At 42.3% G+C, this 18526-nt stretch overlaps 1 protein-coding gene across 5 annotated transcripts in view; it reads left to right on the top strand.

Annotated features, from left to right (window-relative positions):
- Positions 1-13203, top strand: part of LOC133511288 (ephrin type-A receptor 4-like) — a 45210-nt gene extending 32007 nt beyond the window's left edge. For all 5 annotated transcript variants that reach the window (XM_061840063.1, XM_061840061.1, XM_061840062.1 and 2 more), the window contains 12 exons: positions 903-1027; positions 1146-1305; positions 1394-1505; positions 3920-3978; positions 4459-4572; positions 4660-4845; positions 5880-5941; positions 6047-6256; positions 7663-7839; positions 10736-10923; positions 11061-11240; positions 12047-13203. In XM_061840063.1, coding sequence (XP_061696047.1) covers positions 903-1027; positions 1146-1305; positions 1394-1505; positions 3920-3978; positions 4459-4572; positions 4660-4845; positions 5880-5941; positions 6047-6256; positions 7663-7839; positions 10736-10923; positions 11061-11240; positions 12047-12164 — 1691 coding nt within the window. In that variant the 3' untranslated portion in view covers positions 12165-13203. The remainder of the gene's footprint in view (positions 1-902; positions 1028-1145; positions 1306-1393; positions 1506-3919; positions 3979-4458; positions 4573-4659; positions 4846-5879; positions 5942-6046; positions 6257-7662; positions 7840-10735; positions 10924-11060; positions 11241-12046) is intronic.
- Positions 13204-18526: the final 5323 nt, after the last annotated feature.

The following is an 18526-nucleotide window of genomic DNA, read 5'->3' as shown; positions in this document are numbered from 1 at the left end:
GGGGTCTTCTCAAAGCAGATGTCATAAAGCATTCTGGGAAATGTTCATCAATGACTTAAATACTCATCAAGAACACTCCGTACACACAAACATAACGTACAAAGCTAAATGGTTACAGGAAGCCATAAATGTATACAAGAATGACCTCTCCTTGTGTTCTTCATTAACCACTTAAGAAAAGCCTTTCCGATCAGATTTTATGGTGTGTTTCATTATAGTCGTGAGCGTGTTTGCCAAGACTCTATGGCGTTTCCCCACACATGCCCTCCATTAGTTTTCTTCCTCCAAGTCTCAGCTGTCTTGGCTTTCAGACTGCGCGTTGGCATTTTGAAAAGTGGCACACCTGCTAAGTTGGAGGTGCCCCAGGGAAATAAGTTAGCTAGGGGGTGCACAACGCGAGCGTGGGGCTGGGATGTGTCAAGTCCAACCTGCACAACCATATGGCTCCACGTCATGACTCGCAGCTGATGGGAGCCGTGGAAAATGGAGCCGAGGGGAGCTATAGAGTGAGCGAAGTGTTTAGCCCCACTGGAATAGGACAGAATAAGATTTAGGTTAGCTCTCTTGAGCACTGGGTCAATGGAATTATGGAGAAAGGTTCACCTACATTACTTATACAATAAAATGTAATGTAATTGCACTGTTCACCTTATTAGGTGTGCCTACGCAGTTGAATGAGAGCCAACACAGTTGGTTGTATTTAAAAAAAAAAAAAAAAAAAAAATCCCAACAAAGAAAACGTTCAGCTCGTTTTATGCTACAAACCAAGACAACAAGACTTGTTGCCCAGGACTTGTTAAGGCAGCATTGGTTTTGTATCTCATTAGAATGCGTCCTGTACTTAATGAATGTTATTTGACAAAATCGTGCTGTTGAGATTTAGATTTCTCTCTGTCTTTCAGCTCCGTCTCCAGTGTCATCCATTCAAGCCGCCGATGTCACCAGGCATACTTTGTTATTGTCATGGCAACAGCCTGATCAACCCAACGGGGTCATCCTGGAATATGAGGTCAAGTTCTATGAGAAGGTGAGCGTCCAGCAGGTTAATGGAGCCCAGCCAGTTATTGTCTGGAATGCCAATATTTGGTCAGATGGACATTTTTGTCAGGCATTCAAAGGAGGCCGCTTTCGTCCGATCTAATCAGGATCAGAGGGAGAGGTCCTACCGCATAATGAGGACCTTCTCTCGAAGCGTGGAAGTCACGGGACTCAACCCGCTCACAGTCTACGTGTTTCACGTGCGGGCTCGCACCGCCGCTGGATATGGGGAGTTCAGCACCCCGTTTGAATTTGGCACCAATTCAGGTAGAAAAACAACAACTTTTGCCAGTTTTAGTGCACCACAAATGTTTTTTTTTTTAGTGACGAATAACGGGTTGTTGTTTCTTGCTAGATCCCTTCCCTCTGATTGGAGAAGGCGTCAACTCTGCCTTCCTGTTGCTGTCGGTGAGCGCCGTGGGAATTCTGTTGCTTATATCTGCCGCCATTTTCATCTTTAGTCGCAGGTACACGCACACCCACAGCCAAAACATCCTACAGTGTGTAGAGTGTGTATAACATTTTGGGGGTAATGTTTGCTTTTAATGAGCACATGGTGGACCTTCACTTAACATTCAGCTTGTACTACTTAAATATATTTCACATCAAGGTTTTCATAACAATTACTTCCCCATGATAGAGTGGACAAGTTTATCTTGATAACATCCAACTGCACACACATGATGAAAAGTATGCAAAAGATAGTTTAAATATTCATATTGCACCTATCCACTGTTTCAGCCTAGATTTAATTTAAAAAAAAAAAGACAAGATGCTACTGTCACTGAAAACATCTGAGGGTGTCTTAAAGGGGCAGTTACCGCACAATGATATGGCAGACAGCAATTTCAGGAACACACACAAGATTATAAAAAGTGAAAGTAGTATAGTATAAAATGAAACAAACACATTTAAACAAACGTGTCATCATCATGATATGTGTGCAGGTGTTTGGCCACTTGTTTGTATGAAAAGCCAAACATCTGACCTCAGAGTTTGATTATTCTGGCGCATTTTCATGATTACTGACTGAGTGATTGTGATGACAACACCAAAGCCACTTTCGAGTCACATTGACCCATGTGTATTTTCCCGTTATGCATCGGCATAGAGATGTTCTGCATCGTACCGAGGGGTGTTTGTATAGTAGTATTTTGGTTCCCGTAGTAAGACACCACAAGAAGCGCAGGTTGCTGGAAATAACGCTTATTATAATTCAATGCAGTTCTACCATTGCCTGTAAGCCACAGCTTACAAAATTGATTGTCGGTTTTTCATTCATGAAGCCTTAGCTTGACACCTGTCATCACCCGCTCGTCACCCACAACATAAACAAACAGATGCTCCTCATGGTTTTGTTCCTATTTACTTCATATTACAGCAATGATACAAACATTATTCTAGATAACAAAAATAAAGATTTGCATGGCTCTACTTCTTGCTTGCCTGAATATAATATACTTGCAAGCCGGATCAATTTAATTGGTACATATATCAGAAAGGGCGGCACAGTGGATAAATTGGAAAGCATTGGCCTCACAGTTCTGAGGTCCCCGGTTCAATCCCGGACCCGCCTGTGTGATGTTTGCATGTTCTCCCAATGCCTGCTAATATGCCTGTTTTTTTCCGGGTACTCCGGTTTCCTAACACATCACAAGAACATGTAACATGAATTGAACACTCTAAATTGCCCCTAGGTGTGATTGTGAGTGCAGCTGTTTGTCTCCATGTGCCCTGTGATTGGCTGGCAACCAGTTCACGGGGTACCCCGCCTCCTGCCCCTTGACAGCTGGGATAGGCTCCAGCTCTCCCGTGACCTTCGTGAGGATAAGCGGCTAAGAAAATGGCTGGATGGATGGATATTTCAGAAAGTGACAACATAATTTTAATCCCTAGATGATAGACAATAAATGTTTATCATATTCAAATATGAATTCATTTAAATTCAATGCAAGCTATGACTTTATTTCATTTTAATCCATTTTGAAAGAGTTCTATCTGTCTGTCTTTGACAGTCAATTGAGAATATGCCAAGAAGAATGCCTTTAATCGTTTTGTGTGTTTTAGGATTACCTGTATTGATCGGATTGCCACGAAAAGTCTGTCAGGGTTCATGGAAGAACCATTACTTCATTTCATCTGAATTATGAATACCTAATCATAATTGGGGGACAAAAATCCCCTATTTTCTTTGTAAAGGGTGGATTGGCGCTTGCACCGGCTCTCATTAGATGGTGCAGGTGTGCCCCGTGTAGTGCCCATTGAGTGTGTACTTAATGCATAATGCATTTTCCTTAAACGGCGCCACTATTAGTGAGCGACGCCCACGGTACCAATGCTATTGTGCAGCTAAATAAGGTGTGTGTGTGTTACCTGCATCTTTTTAAAGGGGATTAGAGTGGAGACAGTGATAATCCCTTTGTCCCTGACTTGTCATCACTGTCTCCTTTTCTGTGTGTGCGCGTATGTGTGTGTGTGTGTGTGTGTGTGTGTGTGTGTGTGTGTGTGTGGGTTAGCTTCCATACACCCATGCACACAAAGCTGTAGCAGGTGCCCACAGACGCACATTAAACACACCTGTTCCTGTTCATCCACAAAGGTTTTTTTTGGACACTTTCTTTGTTTAGTGGAAAACACCTTTTATCTCAGTCTACCTGATGTCAACCCCCTCCCGCCATTCTCCTCCTCCTCCTCCTCCTCCTCCTCCTATTTCCCAAACGCTTTCATGTGCTCACATTGCGTCCTTTCTGCTCTCTCTTCTCATTGTCATCACTTTCCTGGGGGGAAAAAAAAGTGAAAGTGTCAAGGCTAACACGCAAGAAGGGAAATCTTGTTGTATTGTACTGTATATGTGCTAAATATAAGTATTGTTTGTGATCAGGAGGAACAAATATAGTAAAACCAAGCATGACTCAGAGGAGGAGAAGCATCTTAATCCAGGTGAACTCCACACGCTAATACACATAAACTGATGCTATGTACAAATTGTTCAAATTGTTATCCTAGCAGGACATTTACATAACATGTAGCTGTGACAAAACTTTCATCACTCATCATCCTCAGCATCCCTTTTAGGGTTACAAAGTTCTGGGAATTTTCCAAGTTGGAAACTTTCCATGGGAGCTAACAAGGATTTGTTGGAATAAACAAATACGGAATACAGGGAAAATGGATCTCTGGATGCTTCAATCTAATTATATATTAATATATTACTAGGAAGCATTTGCCACAAAAAATACAGCCATAGACTCAGAATTCTGCAATATAATTATGCATAATATGAGCATGTGAAATTTACTTAATCTGCAATAGATGAACTGAATTTAGCGAAATAACATTTGTAATTCTCATATTCAATTTCCATTGAAATTTACCAGAAATTATTCACCCCTTTCCCTCATTTCCTCACCACTGTGGCAGGGGTGAAGATCTATGTGGATCCATTTACCTACGAAGACCCAGATCAGGCCATCCACGAGTTTGCCAAGGAGATTGACGTGAGCTGCATTCACATCGAGAGAGTTATCGGCATGGGTGAGCTCGCTAATACCGCGCACACGCACATACATAAACCTACACTCACGAGCTGAGCTGGCGCTGACCTTGCCGCTTGCCGTGTAGGAGAGTTTGGCGAGGTGTGCAGCGGGCGCTTACGTGTGCAAGGAAAGCGAGAAGTGTACGTGGCCATTAAAAGTCTGAAGGCGGGATACACAGACAAACAGAGGCGAGACTTCCTATCCGAGGCCTCAATCATGGGGCAGTTTGACCACCCCAACATCATCAGGCTGGAGGGAGTTGTCACCAGATGTGAGTTTTTTTTTTTTTTTGGTGAAGAGACTTTGCAAGTGACCCCGCTACTGGCCTGAATTTCGTAAAATATTACCACATACTTGAGGCATCGGTTTTTGATTTCAGTGAAGCATTCATGTTGTTATTGCCAAAAAACGTGATTGGCAATTAATCAACTTCAAGCTATAACTGTCATTCTGCTGCCTAGTCAATCAACTTGTCAACATGTTGACTAGTTGTTTGAACCACTTATATAAACCATCAATACTATGCAAAAATGCCACGTCACAGCATACAACTGTGTCACATTGCCTGGAGCAGTTCAAAATTAATATTCATCAAATAACTTCACAAAAGCATAAGAAAATTGACTACCGTATTTTCCGCACTATAAGGCACACCACATTATAAGGCATACCTTATTCAATGACTGGCCTATTTAAAAAAAAAAAAATCATATATAAGGCGCACCGAATTATAACACGCATAGAATAGACGTTAAAGTAGAGGTTGGGTTACATTATGCATTCATTAGATGGGCTAAAGGCTCAATAATGATCCATATATAAGCCACACCGGATGATAAGGCATCTTTTGAGAAAATTAAAGGCTATCAGGTGCGCCTTATCGTGTGGAAAAACGGTACATCATAGTCACCAGATATGATGATTTTTAAATATGTGCAGATTGCTACAGATGTATTTTGCTCATCGAACATGGGTGTAACAGTTTTGTTCTGTCCAACCAGAGGAGGAATCTGAACTCTGGTTGGTTAAAGAAACAGTCACATCGGAAATGTAGGTTGAATTACATTGGCCACAGCTACTGAGTCGGAATTCTCTGGGGAAATTGTATTGACATGGTAGCCCATAATAGCTGAAATCTGATTGGATACAGAAATTGAACATCCACAGGTATAGGCTGGAAGCAGTGCAGCCAAAAGAAATTCTATGAGAAAAAGAGAAAATATTTTGGGGAATAATGTAGGTCAGAGCTTGTGGTCGTGTTTAGGCCCTGATGGCTCACCACTGTTCTCTAACTCTTGTGTTTAGGCAAACCACTAATGATCATTACGGAATACATGGAAAATGGATCTCTGGATGCTTTTCTTCGGGTACATTTGACTTTCTTTATGTTGTCCTTTTTGTATCAGAGCAAGCTACATTTTGACATTGCAAATTTGGTCCTATTGGTCGATTTGTTTTTTTTCACTGTTTAGAAACACGACGGCCAGTTCACGGTCATCCAGCTGGTTGGCATGCTGCGGGGCATTGCCTCAGGCATGAAGTACTTGTCAGACATGAGCTACGTTCACAGAGACCTCGCTGCACGAAACATCCTGGTCAACAGCAACCTTGTGTGTAAGGTGTCCGACTTTGGCCTCAGTCGAGTTTTGGAGGACGACCCGGAGGCTGAATACACCACAAGTGTAAGAACATTTACCATTCGTCCACTCATTTTTGAGCGTTTTCCACGACACCTATCATCACAAAATTGAAACTGAAAATATGGAGGCTATTCCAAACGACCCAAACGAGTTGAGGATGGATATACCCTGGACTGGTGGCCCGTGAATCACAGGGCAAATACAGACAAACTAACATGCACACCCATATTTCATGCTGATGGCAACTTCTCTTTTCAATGAAATTGGTATGCATAATTTTGGAGCAATTAAATCCTAGTGCTGCCCAGATCATATAGCATTAAGCTAAAAGTGTATATGGTGTTTATTTTTCCATAACTTCTGTATATGTACCGTATATGTAGGTGTATTTGTGGTATACAAATGTTTATTTCTGAACCTCTCTTTATGAAGGAATCTGCTCAGGTTTTGTGTTGGCATCTCGCACTCAGTGTCTTGGGGGATGCCAAAAAGGAAGCCAAATGTACAAATAAGAGAAAGAGAGGCAAGCGAGAACAACATATCATTGGAATTGCGCACCCACTGACTTGAATATTTTCCTATTAAGAAGAAAAAGGACAGTTGTACCGCGCAATTAAACTAACGCATTGTTAGTTATGTTACTGCATTAGCAATATTGCACGTCTATTGAATCTTATCAATATTTATCATTATAGTGAATTATGTGCAGTTTTCATTACACATGATTATCACCCCTCTAGTTTGTACCCTCCATCTCTCATAAACTGTAATGAGTTCAGAGGGCGACAAATTATTTGTTTTTCTTTATCCGTGCGGCTTTCATCGAGAAACAACATTGTGGACTGTGCTAAACACATCTTTGTGATTTATGGTTTGCAAAGAATAAAAACATTTGCTACATAATTCTTAGGGCAGCACGGTGGGTCAGCTGGAAAGTGTTGGCCTCGCAGTTCTGAGGTCCCAGGTTCAATCCCGGACCCACCTGTGTGAAGTTTGCATGTTTTCCCCGTGCCTGCGTGTGTTTTCTCCAGGCACTCTGGTTTACTCCCACATCCCAAAAACATGTAACATTAATTGGAGACTCTAAATTGTCCCTAGGTGTGATTGTGAGTGTGGCTGTTTGTATCTATGTGTCCAGTGATTGGCTGGCAATCAGTTCAGAGTGTACCCTGCCTCCTGCCCATTGACAGCTGGGATAGGCTCCAACACACCCGCGACCCTTGTGAGGATAAGCGGCTAAGAAAATGGATGGATGGATGGATGGATACATCATTCTTAGAGAATGTCGTTAGTAAATAACTATTTTTCCATCCCCTATACAACAGCAATCACCATCTGACCTTAAAAATTAACTACCAAAACATCTTTGATTCCAGCTCACGTAGTTGTCACCCCAAAAAAATGGTTCACTACTTTCCATTGAACCTGTGTGACTTTCATAATTTCAGGAAGCCCTTGGCACTTACCTCTCCCCTGGCGGGAAGATCCCCATTAGGTGGACGGCTCCGGAAGCCATCGCGTACAGGAAGTTCACCACAGCCAGTGATGTGTGGAGTTACGGCATCGTCATGTGGGAGGTGATTTCGTACGGCGAGAGGCCCTACTGGGACATGAACAACCAGGATGTGAGTATTTATAACTTCTCTGACCTACAAGTCATCTTACTATCAGAAGAACGAGCAAAGTCCTTGAAAAAGTGCACCATTTTTTGGGGGTGTGGGGGGTTGTCTTGTTTACTTAGCCTCAAATGTACGGCTCGTGTCCAAATATGCTCTTGATAAGTCTAGATTAGTTTAGGTTGTACACCTTGGGGACATAAATACACTCACACTGCAGCTTTATTTCTGACACTATAAGATAAATGTCACATCAAAGACTTTAAAAATTCATAATTAGTCAAAAGCTTTAAAGTTCCATAGTGCAACACAGTGTAACATCAAAAGGCGTTTTGAAGCTGTTATTCTAAGATATAAAAGTATGCCTGCCCCCCATGAAAGAGTGATTTATTGTTTTTTGTTTTTTCCCAAAGTTTATTTTTAACCGTGATATGCAAATGAGCCATTTCAGTGCACACATACATTGATGTAATGAAATATTTGGATACAACAAGACCTGACTAATGAGTTGAACGAGATGAACAAAAACAGTGGAGCCACACATGTAAACAGACAATACAGTATAGCAGTATTCACAGGTCAGCAGGAATTTGAAGGGAAATAGATTGTACATAAAAGCAATTCTGTTAAACTTTACATCTAATGCATAACTAAGTGCTATATCATAACATAATAAAACAGAGGTCTTCGATACTGACTCACTCACTTTGTCTCAGGTGGAGATGTCAAGGAGAGTTTTAATACAACACACAGACATGAAACACAGAGACAGTGCTGAAGCCTCAGATGTTTTCTGAAAAGCCCTGAATCAGAATTTCAATCAAATGTGTTTTTAGTCGTGGAGGCGGCACTTCGTCACCAACTGAACTACACTTCAACTTGCACGCTGATCCATGCATGTGGTGCATGCAAAAGCCACGCGTTCTGACAAGTGCTCACTCTGAAATTGCTAGGATTTGTGTGGAACTGGTTTCTGCTCCAGCGTTTATTCCTGTCGCGATTAATTATGCCAACTTCAATGAGGCCCCTTGATGTGGAAGAATACATGAAACAGGCTCCGCGTCTCAGATATTTCAAGAGAGGACTTCTGAAGGCAAACAAAGCAGAGTGTGTGTGTTTAACCTTTGGCCCGTCGCAGAGATTTTGTTGCCTTTGCGTTCAAACTAGGGAGGCCAATGAATCTTGACAGCCCACTAGCCCAGAACCGAAATTCTGTGCAAACATGTTTTTACACATGGTAAGGTTAAAGGGCATTTGGGAGATTAAAAGCAATTCTAAATTCATAGGTGGAGCCTTTTGCATTTTATAAATAAATAAATCCCCCTTTTCCATACATAGTACTTTCATTCAGTATTGTTTATTATCTACTAATTGCTTTGAATTAACACGCTCTCCAAAATGTTTATAAGTGCCTGTATCAATAGTTTAACCCGTACATACTGTATTACACAAATGTATGATGTAAAAACAGATGACCATCATGTCAAACACTTTTTAAAATATTATTTTACAAAGATTTACACAGTCTACACCAACCCAGACCGGTGACAAAGATTTCCACTAACAATCCAGGCTAAACTTCCTTGAAACTATTTCATTTTTGCACAGGGATTTGGCGGGATCTTAGTATGTTTCAGAAAGAGCACAAAAACAGGAGATAGGTTCATTATTTTAATGAATAGCACGGTTGGGGGAGGGGGTGACTAAGTGAATTGGTGACGAGCCCGTTCGCGCCCGCACGCCATCGCACTTGCAAATATGCATAGACGAGCACGAAAAATCACCCGCGTAAAATTAATTACGAGTAAAAAAAATAGATATTGAAAGACGTCGCTTATTTTGTGTAGTCTTGACATTAATTTACGTGTTTATTTCATAAACGTTAACAAGCCTGCTCCTAAACAATCACTATTCACCCGGAAACAAGAAATGCAAGTTAACCGTACTGAGCGCGTACAGAAGTGATGCCGAAAGCGCATGTTCGGAGCTGCTTCACATACTGCAAGCGCATTTACGTCGAAAGTCATCAACATCATGAGCCATGTCAAAAAAAATTCAGTTTCACCAGGGGTGCTCAATGCGTCGATCGCGAGGCAGTTTTGGTTGAACGCGTGCCCCCCCCCAAAAAAAAAGAAAAGACGTGAGACTATGTTCCACCTCATCGTTTGATTCAGGTGTGGCCAATACGTCGAGCGCACGCATTTCAAGGCGCGTTCGACCAAGCCGGCCTTCTATTTACGGCAGTTGCGGCGATACATGCATTTTTGAAATTGAATGTCTATTGACCTCTTTAAAAATGTCTCAGTCTGTGCAGTCTCAATAAATTATGATTATGGTATTAGGTAACAACTACATACTCGGTTATAACAACTCAGTAAGTTATTTTAAGGTCTTGAGATTCCACTCCTGATCACATCTGCGGGCATGACTGGTGGACCACACCCGTAACTTTATATCTGCGGGCATGACTGACCACACCTGTACATTTTTCAAATGTGAGTGACTGTTATTTACTGTACATCAGTTTTTGTCAATAGCTTTTTCGTAAAAGAAACTAAACTTTTTTTCTTGTGAAAACAAGTTTCTCTTTTATTTGGTAATGGGCAAAAACTGCTTTAAGTTAGAAACTGCATGCTTGAAGGTTGACCCAACGCTGCAACTCGTAGGTTGCCCATCAGAACTTCATCATCCATTTTGCAGAGCGTAATTTTGACTTGGCTAAAAGTTGTGTCGTTAGTGTTGACCTCCAAGTACCTCCATTTGGCTTACATGGCACAAATCCAGAAGGTGTACGTCAGGCTGTTCATGTGGTATCGGTATCGCAGTATCGGATTGTCTTTAAGAGAAAAGTTAAAGATGTACGGTTTTGTCCGATATTTAACCTCCACCTCTTTCCTTCCTATAGGTGATTAAAGCAATCGAGGAGGGCTACCGCCTGCCTGCTCCCATGGACTGCCCTGTGGTCCTGCACCAGCTCATGTTGGACTGCTGGGAGCAAGACCGAGCCGAGAGACCCACATTCGGCCAGATCCTCAACATGCTGGATAAGCTTATTCGGAACCCTCCAACTCTGCGGAAAACTGGAGGGGAAAGGTGCAGTATATTACTGTACAATAAAATGATGCTGAGAGAGTGTACATTCACAGATCCAAATACTGTAAATACCCAAAAATGCACATTCCGTTGTGATTTCACACACCGATTTCAGCGGGTTTTCTTTGTGCTCACAGACCTGCAGTGCTGGAGTCGGGGGGGTGTCCGGAGGTGTGTGTGTCAGTCCTACCAGAGGTGTGTGTGACCAAGTGGTCGCTGTGTGAATGGCTGCAGTCAATTGGCTTGGAGAGGTACGCGGAGACCCTCGTGGCAGGTGGATACTCCAGCCTTGACAACCTACTGGCACTCACACACCAGTAAGCACATCGTTTGTGTTCATTCTAGTATGGCAGCTTACACGTACTGTAGCACTTTTAACTCTACTCTAAACTTCGGCTTTACAGGTGCCGCTTATTCTTTGCAGGCTGTGTGTGTGTGTTGTGGTATAAATGTCAGTTGAGACTGTCACAGCCAGTCAGCCACGCCCACTTCTGCCAGTCAGCTCCCCCAAGCCTATTTCAGGCTCTGCTGATGACCCACTTGTTGCCAAATTTGTTCTCTGCTTGTCCAAGCATGGCAGCGTAGCCCCTTTTTGTGGATTGATCCTCCGTTGCCGACCCTGTCTGCCCCTGTCCTTCCTTCGTAGAAATCCTCCCTCAGTCTTCCACCGCCCGACCACAAGTTCTTCCCTAGCATGTTTGTGTCAGTTTCAAGATCTGGGGATTATGCCGCATCACATGACCCTGGCCCCCAAAACCCCTACCCAATCTTCAAGGAGTCTTCTTCTAGGCTTGGATGTTATTGGCTCCTTATCTGGACTTTGACACAAACTGTTCTTCAACCGAGCCGTTTATTGCTGGACTCACGGCCGATTCCAACTACTCTGATCTCGTGAGCCAGTGTACTGCATTTGGGTTCTACACATTCCCATGTCAAAGACATATCACTTCCACATATTTCCTTGACACCAATTTTTTAAAACTCAACTAACTTAATCTCTTTTTCTTTTTGAATGTTTGGTGCAAAACAACCCCATCTTTAACTGTTGTGACTACATTATATGTTCAGTTCCCTCAATTTTTTTTTTCTCATGGCTCCTGTTTTCTCCCCTCTCTCCCCACAGGGAAATGGACAGACTGGGGATCCTCACACCATCGCACCAGGACATACTAGTTGCCAGTGTACAGCAAGAAATGTTATCTCGGATGCAGCACATGCAACATACAATGGTTCCGGTCTGAGTCACATGACGGACACCTGCGTGCAGAAGAATTCCATTTACCTCATCCATGCACTTTAGGGGGACCTTTCACCAGTGGACTAGTAAAAGGAGTGGAATGAAAGTATGGGAGAAGTGCGCGAGCAGCACTTTTGTCAACTTCCATTCTGTGGAGTTTTCTCAAAAACACAATACGGATGTGGCCACAGATTGCTGCTGAGACTGAAACCCCATCCTCTTATTCACTTCTGTTTTGCATTATTTTATTATCGGTTTTGTGAAAGCTGACATGAAAGCAGAATGGCTTCCAGTTTTGTTTTGGATTTTTTTCGCTGCTTTGGCTTGACTTGAAGAGAACTGTGTATGAGTGAGTGAGTGTGTGTGTTTGTGTGGGAGGGACCTGCCGCGTGTGCATGGGTGTACAATGTAAATTCATAAATACTCAACTCTCCTGTCTCTTAGCGTCACACATCTTTGAACATTCTTGATATGCAAAGCCAAATTGGGAGTAGTCAGGATGAATATGTCATCACTAGTCACATATTAACGGACTATTTTACTTTTGTCTTCATAGTTCTCTTGGTTGAATTATTATTTACAGATTTACATTAGAATGTCATGTCAGTCACGACTGTTTTTCATTAGCAACATGGAATATTTTGTTTATTTATGGTCTTTTTTATGTAGTTTCTACTGTACGTACTGTATATTGTAAATTAGAAGCGTTGAAGAAAAACTGAATTGATTGCCACATCGCATTATAATAAATGCCAAAATTCATCCATGTACATTGTACTATAATGACTGCATATATTTTCTTCTGGTGTGCAGAACATGGCCACTGAGGTGCAGAATAATACATCATGTAGACACAAATGAAGAAACGTTGCACAACTAAGTGACCTAGTAGGCTGCAGCAATATGAATCATTTTTTGTATAGGATAAAGAACACCTGTGATATGTTCGAATTGTCTGTCTACATGTGTTGCTTCACCTTTTGCGTTTAAATATCCATTGCTTAAAGCCTTATAATACCGGTACATACATGCTATGTGTAGGCCTGTCTACATTTTCCATTGTGTTAGCATTAAACTAGCAACTCTATGGTAACTTCATGTGTTGTTTTGAATATTCAACATGTAATTCCCTTTTAGTATTAGTTTAAGAGTAAATTTCCACTCAGAGAGAGGCCTAGATCCCTTAAAACAGCTTGATGTCTCTTTTTTTGAAGAAGTGTTCACTTCTGCCAAATTGCTGCTTGGTTTGAAAGCATTTGCGTTTGCTGCCACCGTATAGGTTAAAAAAAAAAAGTCAAAAAATAAGCTGAACGACAGCTGCTTTCTCAAAAAAAAAAAAAGCAATGCTAAGAGAGTTATCTATAGTACTAAGGGAGTTTAAATTTTTATGTGGTTATCATTGCAAACATGCCGGTAGGATGCAGCTGAGAAATTAACATGAAATAAAACAAAAGAATGTAATCTTGATACAATCATGCTGCTAACAAAATAAACCAAGCGAGCAAAAGGGATCAAATCAATTCCTCCTACAGTTTACAGTGATGATATAAGATTGTTAGATAACAACCATAATAATAGTCAGTTTTGATTTTCATACAAAACACGCCATTATAATATTTTTTCTTCCATTTGGCAGAATAATGCTTTTCTTCTTAGCATTGAGACCGTGTCAGTAACGAGGGGGGGTGGGAGAAAAAAAACCTTAAGAAGAAAGCCGAGTCGAAAGCCGTTAAGGGAGCCGCACTCGCGGTTGTCTGCTGTGTGAACTAGAGGACGGACGGAGAGAAAGACAGGATGGAGGGAGCTCTCGCAATCAAAAGGAGAAGAAAAAGCTGTGAGCTGTCTTCATGTGGTATCACGCTTTTGCCCAGATAAATTGGAATGGGTTCACTGTGCAAACTTGTCCAATCAGCACACATCTGTCCTCTTATACTATGCACATATTCTTGCACTCACACACACACACACACAAACACACTGGGGAGCTGATTGGAGGATGCTTTTGATACATAAAGGAAGGGATGACACAATCTGGATTCTGGCAAATATGCCAATGTTTTTCTAGCCTAATGAGAGTTGGCTGCACACACACACACACAACACACACACATGCAAATACACACAAACCAGCTCCCCTCCTCATGACTCACTCCCAATGACTCCAGAAATGAAATGCTGATGGTGGTTAATGAGGCAGATGCCGCTAAGTAAGAAAGAAAGAGAAGGAGTCCGTTTGGCTCGAGGCACTAAAACTTGCTGCTCCTCCACAATAATGAGCTAGTGATGTCACATGACCAGGCCACCCATTGCGATGGCGCATCACATACTAAGCTTGACTCTTAAATGTTACATTAATGATAGACTAAGGTGGCAAAAGCACTAACACGCTCGATTTTAAGACCCGGTGAAGTGAATTCCTAGATTTGTTTCCAAATACATTCTACATCTTTGATAATGCCCTGAAACAGGGGTGCCCAGACTTTTTTACCCCAAGATCTACTTTTCAAGCAGCCAGCCGACGATATATATATATATATATATATATATACAGAATTAGCTTTTTATGCACTGTATTGTCTGTGCTTTCATCCTGGATCACGCTGTGCCAAGGTGGAATTTTAAAATGACAGACCATCTCATCCTGCACTTTTTACTTCTACTTCAGACCAGCCCTTTCGCACTCAGAAAGGAGAAAATCTCATCCAGTTTAACCACTTTTTCTTCGATTATTCACATACTCCGACAGTCATTGCATCTTAAAAAAACAGCATTTCTTCTTTCAATTTCTCTATTAATATCAAAAGTAAACATAAGCAGCATGTCTAGCTTGTCTTTGCTCTACGTTGCCCAATACGTAGATCAGACTATGGAATATGAGCCATTTTATTGGCCCATTTTGCTATCACAAGCGACCTCCCAGATTGATCTTGACACATTGAATCACGAATGACAAAAATGTCTTGTAGTGTGACATAATCTTCAATTTCCTGACTGCACACCTTGGTTTCAACCAATAGGATTGTAAATTGGCCTCCCCTGTTGTCATTTCATTCACAAGCACAAACATAAACCAATGTTTACCGAAGCTTAAGAGCGTGATTCGACAGAACACCGGCATGTTAATGTACACACCCTAGTGCTAGCACCACAATGCAAGGCTAAATAACATTTTGTCGCCTTCTTATGAGCTGTATCATATATGTATGTGAACATATATCAAGGCCTCCTTGAATGGACAGACCCAAATGTTCTCTCCAAAGCACCACATAACCGCACGTTTCCATCTTGTCTTTCACAACATTGCCACAGTGATTCTTTTTTTGACAACAACTTGTTATCCCCATAGTAATAGTTGCATCTGGTTGCGTTCAAAGATATCACGTTTTCTTGTCATACCTCCCCAACAGTGTTTGATTTGACAAGATGAAGCACGGTAATCATTAAAAAGACAGGATAAGGAGGTATACATGCTGTGTACTATTCCTTCTGCTTGTCTAAAATATAGCAAGATTTTATGGCAGCAGTCATAGTGCAATCGTGAAAAGACAGACCAAATTTTTCTTGAAACCTTGTCCGGGCATCTGACTGAGAACTATATAATCCTCACTCATGAAGATATAGGCCCCTATTTTCATAAATTGCATAAATCTAGTACGACAGGCAGCACAACTTAGAAGGAGAGGCGGGTTAGACAGACCCTTGGAATGTGGTGCAAACGTCAGTCTCGATGAAGACATCTCAGTGTGGAAGAGGACAATGCGTGATTGCAGCGATGCGTGCGTCAGCGGAGAATCGTCGCTCCTCTGCCCAGTGTGGCAACAGACAATGTGAGCAAATGAGCTGCTGATAATAGCTGTCAAATGAAACATGTCCGCACAGCTCCAAAATCTGTCCACTTGTGCCCTGATCCAATTCACCAAAATTGCATTAGACCATCTGTCTAGCCTGTGCTGACCATCTCATACTTTGCGTAAATTATACCCATGTACACAAATAAACACTGCTCTCCAAATAGACGCATCTGCAAATTTGAAACAAAAATAGATCGTATGATTTATCTTGTTTCCGTCAGTTCAAAGATCATTCACACAGATATTGAAACATTGTGGTTGACCGATCTGAATTCATTGCTAACCAGAATAGAAGCACCGACTGAAACACTAACACAGTGGGATTCTGGTTTCTCATCTTAACTTTTTCAAAGCTCGGAGATGTTTTTTTTTTCTTTTCTTCTTTTAACTTGCCTCAATTTCAAGTTAGATGATTTTCATTGGCCCTAACTGTGACAAATCAGGCTTGCATGTGTTCCAAATTGCGCTTAAAAGGAATCGATCAAAGGGATAACGGCGCGGGCCTGAGTCCACATTGACCGACGGTCGAGTGAGCAGTGGTAATGTTAACCCCAAAAGACACTCTTGTTGTATTGCGGGGGGCAGATCAAATTGAATCTTTCTGTCTCCGTGTCTCGGTGGGAGGCCATTGTGGGTTTTTGTCCCCCAGATTAGGGCTCGTATGGATCCGGCTAATCCTGCCTTCTCTTCCATGTGGGAGTGGCAGCGGGGCATCTTTGCTGCACAGCCAGCCGTAACTTAATGGCTGTGAGACTGAGTTTTGCACACGGGCGCGCTCGCTCCCTCGCACACAACCGCAGACGCCCGACACAAAGTCGAGATTTGTTTCAGGATTAAAGGCATCACCCTCAAAGACGGACACATCGCCGCGGGCATTCCCACGGCAGCCCTTGACGAGGCTGTGTGTATTTCTCGAAAACTACCGTAAAGAAACACTTTGCCGGGGAATGGAGCGCATACAGCACGGGCTGTAGATGCACACAGACACACACACACACACACAAACACACAGCTGTCCAGGATGGCAGGCCTTGTCTCTCTCATTATGCCGGCCAGGCACACAAGTCTTGGCTCGCTCTTCCCTGCTCCTGCTGCTGTGGACAGGTAGCATCTGACACGCATTAGGCTGCTCATAATGACTTCTTCTGCTGCAGTCATTATTACCCACTTGGAGAAAAACAACCCCGGGGGGCCGTTTTTCTGTTTGTGTTTTTTTTTCTTATGTTTTGTTTTGTTTTCCTTTTTTGCAGTGGCCTGCATTTTAAAGCTGATGTTCTTGACACTTTTTGCAGACACGCATGAAACGGACACATTTACACACTTGTGTTAATAATAATAGAATAATTATATGAGAACAAGCAACAACTACAATCTTCTTCTTCTTCTTCTTTCGGCTTGTCCCTTTCGGGGTCGCCACAGCGTGTCATCTCAGATGAACGCACATATATGTTTGGCTACAATAAAAGAGCTAAATAAGTGGCAACTGGCACTAGAACCTTATTGATAGTGATGGACAGTAGAACGACGGTGTACATAATACACCCGATATGTACAGTGTATGAAACTGTTGATATGCACCATATGCATGTGTCATGTGCAGGGCTGGACCACGGCCAAGGAGGGCGTGGCCTGGCCACCACTCCCAGCGGTTTCATCTATTACGCCTGTCGCCGGTCACAGCTGCTTCACATGAGGCACTGTGATTTGACCATGGATTTAAGTTGGAGGTCTCTCACTGGCAGTTGCCAGTTCATTGAGTATGGTTTCTCGCATCCAGGGTTACTCCACCACTGCGCCATTATTGCCCAATCACGCTTTTGGTTATGCTCTTTAGTTGACTCATAGTTATCGGACATTGTTTCTTGTGTTTTTGAGCCTGCCTTCTTGCAATGTGTTCTCGTGCATAACTTTGGTTATAATAAAACCCACTGAACATCATGTCCTAGTCTGGGAGTCCTGCATTTGGGTCCGCCCGTGCACCGTTGGTTTGTGATATGCATGCATGCTAGTCTTAATAATATTGGACATTTAAACTTGATATAAATGATTTACTGTGATTGGCTGGCAATCAGTTCAGGGTGTACCCTGCCTCCTGGCCGTGGACAGCTGGGATAGGCCCCAGGACTCCCGTAAGACTTGTGAGGATAAGCGGCTAAGAAAATGCAAAATGTAAACGGCCCCCCAAAAAGGGGACTGGTTTGTTCTGGTTTTGACATTCTCAGCCTCACATGACGGATCTTGAAATTCAGCTGACAGAGTCCATGCGATGTGAAGATGTTAATGAGATCTTTAAACAAACGCCGGGCCTCTGAAACGCAATGGATTGTTTCCCGTGGGGCCCAAAAGGAATAGCACCACGATTAATGTTAATCCTCCACATTGGAGGGAAAACGGTGCAGACGGCAGCTCGGGATATCTACCGTGCACACCAGGTGTTTCCTCACAAGCGCTTTTAGTAATGACATCGTGTGTATCCAGACTAATGGGTATAAAGTACTATAATACATCTTACAAG

This window comes from Syngnathoides biaculeatus, chromosome 13 (genome assembly GCF_019802595.1).
Source record: "Syngnathoides biaculeatus isolate LvHL_M chromosome 13, ASM1980259v1, whole genome shotgun sequence".
NCBI lineage: Eukaryota > Metazoa > Chordata > Actinopteri > Syngnathiformes > Syngnathidae > Syngnathoides > Syngnathoides biaculeatus.
The sequence above is the reverse complement of the archived record's forward strand: the minus strand, read 5'-3'. Positions and strand labels throughout refer to the sequence as shown.